The sequence below is a fragment of the Limulus polyphemus genome, unplaced genomic scaffold (assembly GCF_000517525.1).
Source record: "Limulus polyphemus unplaced genomic scaffold, Limulus_polyphemus-2.1.2 Scaffold6229, whole genome shotgun sequence".
In the NCBI taxonomy this organism is placed as follows: domain Eukaryota; kingdom Metazoa; phylum Arthropoda; class Merostomata; order Xiphosura; family Limulidae; genus Limulus; species Limulus polyphemus.
This window is the reverse complement of record NW_013671839.1, coordinates 29582-33924: the sequence shown is the minus strand read 5'-3', so window position 1 is coordinate 33924 and position 4343 is coordinate 29582. Positions and strand designations below refer to the sequence as shown.

The window sequence follows — 4343 nt, the reverse complement described above, 5'->3', positions numbered from 1 at the left end:
AAGAGAGGCTACACACCAAGTTACTTGCTACTCGAAGAGAGGCTACACACCAAGTTACTTGCTACTCGAAGAGAGGCTACACACCAAGTTACTTGCTACTCGAAGAGAGGCTACATACCAAGTTACTTGTTACTAGAAGAGAGGCTACATACCAAGTTACTTGTTACTAGAAGAGAGGCTTCCCACCATGTGACTTGCTACTAGAAGAGAGGCTACACACCAAGTTACTTGTTTCTTGAAGAGAGGCTACCCACTGAATGAACTTGCTACTCGAAGAGAGGCTACCCACTGAATGACTTGCTACTCGAAGAGAGGCTACACACCAAGTTACTTGCTACTTGAAGAGAGGCTACACACCAAGTTACTTGTTACTAGAAGAGAGGCTACACACCAAGTTACTTGCTACTTGAAGAGAGGCTACACACCAAGTTACTTGTTACTAGAAGAGAGGCTACACACCAAGTTACTTGTTACTAGAAGAGAGGTTACCCACTGAATGACTTGCTACTAGAAGAGAGGATACACACTAAGTTACTTGTTACTAGAAGAGAGGCTTCCCACCATGTGACTTGCTACTAGAAGAGAGGCTACACACCAAGTTACTTGTTTCTCGAAGAGAGGCTACACACCAAGTTACTTGCTACTAGAAGAGAGGCTACCCACTGAATGACTTGCTACTAGAAGAGAGGCTACTCACCGAGTGATGTATTTATTTATTATCAATTTATTATTTATTTATTAAATATATATATATATATTCCATATAGTGTTACTGCAGAGTTAAAGTAGAAAATAAATATACCATGTTCGATTTATAAGTTATAAACTTGAAAAGTATTTGTTTGATTCCATGTATGCACTTGTTTTCAAGAACATTTAATCCTATAAAGTTTGGTCACATTATTTTAACTTATCTATACCAATGGTGTCCAACTGAAATGGAGATTCATATCATGAATGGAAAATATGTCAAATAATAAAGTGTAACATATTGCTAACTAACAAGTTATATAGTTACTAGTCGATAAAGATCCACAATACTTTATCTGAACGCCTGTCAATTTTTGACAGAAAATCTTTTATTCTCCATCTGTTCAACAATTCTACAGCTAATGAAAGATTGAATATTGTAAGGCAGTAAGCGTTAAATCCAAAGTGCTTTTGATCCCACATGAAAATAAGTACAGTGGTAAATTTACATTATAACCCAAATATTATTGACTTTAAGGGTACATAATAAGTCATTACTGCAAGACTGATGATTCTTTCGTTTATATATTTTTTGTGTGATTCAATGTTGTTAGGGATCCTGTAACTAGCAAAGCCATGGGCAACAAGTAATTCTGATAAGCCCGTGGATAGAATGCTATTTGTTATTTCCTTTTTTGAATATGAGTGGCATCTTACGCAACACATGGGTTAAACAACCAAGTTAGATCCCTCCTAATTTAGAAATGCTACCCATGAGGAGGGCAACACTCACCACCTATATGATTACTTTTAACTGAACAATAGGACCAAATGTAACAGTTAAACTGCCCTCCCATACCTGAACATAGCAGTTCAGCATGCCGACCACTAGGTCACACACAGCGCTCACTACAAGCTTTGGTGTAGAGCTTATGGAACAAAACTTTTGGTGCAAAACTGTATGTCATACGAATGTTCAACAGCACCCTTCTAATTAGATCTTATAAAACAGTTACCTAATCTGAGGCCCAACAAAAATCCCTTCTTTAAGTTTCGCTTCTGAAAGAGCTGGGAATCGCCCACATAGATACTTGAAACAATCGCCATCTTTGTCTAAGGCTTTTATAAACTGCTTTATCAAGCCCAGTTTTATGTGAAGTGGGAAGTAATAGGACTTTCTTTGTGTTAACCAAACTTTCATGTTCAATGTTTTTCGATCCTGGTATCAGGCTGACTTTGTGTGGCCATAGCTTATTTTTCCAGTGCTGATTTTGTGCTCTGCTGTCTCATTCACTCAAAATCATGGAAATTTTGTATAACCAGATTGTTGACCCAACAACAAACAAAGGACTTTTAAGTCCCCACAAAGTAGTCAACCATGTTCTTTGTATTTGACCTTATTAAGAAGAAGAAGTTCGAGATTTTTGTACATTTCCTTCAAGTGAACTGAATGAGTTATATGAACAGATGCATGTATGTTACCATTGTGAATAAAAACACCTTTTAGACTTCTTTTGGAGGAATCAATAAACAATTGCGACTCACTTGGTTCATAGACTGCAGCTCCTAGCACTGGTATTAATCCAGCAATATTGTTGCAATAAACCAGTGAACCTTCTTGTGAAAAGTATGTTATAAATTCTTTCTCACTATTTCTGTACCAGTAAAATGGTATCCTTGGAGAAAATACGTTTCTAGCCCAAAGTCTAGACCCCAAAATCTCTGAAAAATCCTTTGGAAGGCCCAAGTCATTAAGTTCACCTTGGGTGAAAAGTTGTGGGTCACCAGATATTTCAGGTTGAAAACAATCCCAATCATCATTTCTATTGACATCAGATTCACAATCAGATGAAATGGTATCAAGAGTCTCTGGTGGAGCAGGTACAGGTACATCAGGTCTATGAGCAACAGGTCTTATGGCAGATTGAACGTTCGAAAAAAAAATTCCTTTTTATTTCAAGTGTTGTAGCCTTGCACGTTACATCTCCATGGTTTATAGGCTCACGCCAAACCATTGGAATTATTAAAATTCCAAAAGGCAAATACTTTTTCTACCTTTAGTCCATTGTCTCAACTCTTTGACACAAATGGTACAAACTTTGTTGGGAGCCCATAATTTCTCTTGGTCCCCAAGTTTTATTCCAAAATATGCATAATACACTTTTTTGACAAATTCTGTAATGTATTGCCTTTGTTTCTTTACAACAAATTTACCACAAATATAACAGGATATGTTTGATTCATTTACACAAACTCTTGTTGCCGTAGCATCGAATAAATAACATTGAAAAGAAAAAAATAATGTCAAAGTGCACGCACAAACAAATACTATCCAGAAATGACACGTCATGCAGCCTACTAACCGTTTATATACAAGCGGTGTGTTCCTAGTGGGTTCTAGACTGATTGATATCATGTCATTATCATCACATAAATCATCTTGTTGGAACCAATGACTGGCACATAAAACACATGCATGTGTATTTCTTGTATAAACAAACATCATGTTTTAACAATGCTCATGTTTCTATCTCTGTCTTCGTTTTGTGACATGTCATGACTATAGTATAAATCACCGATGACCCTTTGTTAGATATACAAGACTGTTTAGTTTAAGAATTATTATTTGGTGATTTAATGATTAATTTTCATAACAAGAGTGTTAAAACTTAATTATTTTAAAGCTATTGTTATGACAAGTTTTGTTACGTAACTCTGTACGAGTCGTACGTTGTGTATGCAGTTTAATTGTTCTACTAGGCTTTTGTAATACTGTTGACGTCATCTTACTCGAAGCTTCTATGTTTTTCTCATTATGTGAATATTGTTCTCACTAGAGAGCTAGATATTTCCAAGTTTTTCTGTCATGTGTTATAAATATGTGCAGATACAGAGTGCAAAAAAAGAAGTAAAAGTAAGTTAGTGAAAGTGAAGTTAGACTGCATGATTGTTAGTTTAGCCATAATGAGCAATATCTAAAGTGAATTTCACAGTGGTATTGTAACAAGAGACATAAAGAAGAAGATTTTGTTATATAAAGTAATTGAACCCACCCGTGTAGACTTTGATGAAAAGGAAACAATTATCTAAAGCTCTGGATACAACTGTGATAACCAATGGTGTAACAAATTTTTGTACATATGTTTGACTTGTTTCAAAGTGGATTGTGTGCTGTACATTTATTGTTTAAATGTATTGCCAACAAGTCACAGACACCTACTGCGAAGAATCCAACCCTTATAAAACACCCCTCAATATCCGTATAGTTTACACATTCATCTCTACTGTGAATATAATTGTAAAAAAAAATTGTCAGAAACCAGTACTCACTGCGAATGAAGGTGTGTAGCAGTCAGTAAATACAATTTCATGTTATGAAAAATAAAGTAACTTTTGAAAAACGCAAAATACTTACATATAGAGTCCGGTTTGAGGGATGTCACAATACGAAAAACATAATCTGCAGCTTCTTCTTCATCTTCAACGTCTTGGTACTTCTTAGGAGTGGAGCCACGACCCTTCCTTCGAAGCTTTGGAAACACCTTACCTATGTTTGATTAAATTACTTCACTTTCTCACACAAACTTTGTTTTATCTTATCAAGTCCTTGAGCATTTTGTATGGTAAGTAATTAGGAAAAAAAAAAAGCAGAA

General features: G+C 35.6%; 1 protein-coding gene across 1 annotated transcript in view; it reads right to left on the bottom strand.

The window, feature by feature from the left end:
- Positions 1–4343, bottom strand: part of LOC106473501 (small G protein signaling modulator 1-like) — a 33076-nt gene that overhangs the window by 16239 nt on the left and 12494 nt on the right. The window contains exon 8 of the mRNA XM_022401922.1: positions 4106–4237. Within this exon, the coding sequence (XP_022257630.1) occupies positions 4106–4237 (132 nt within the window). The remainder of the gene's footprint in view (positions 1–4105; positions 4238–4343) is intronic.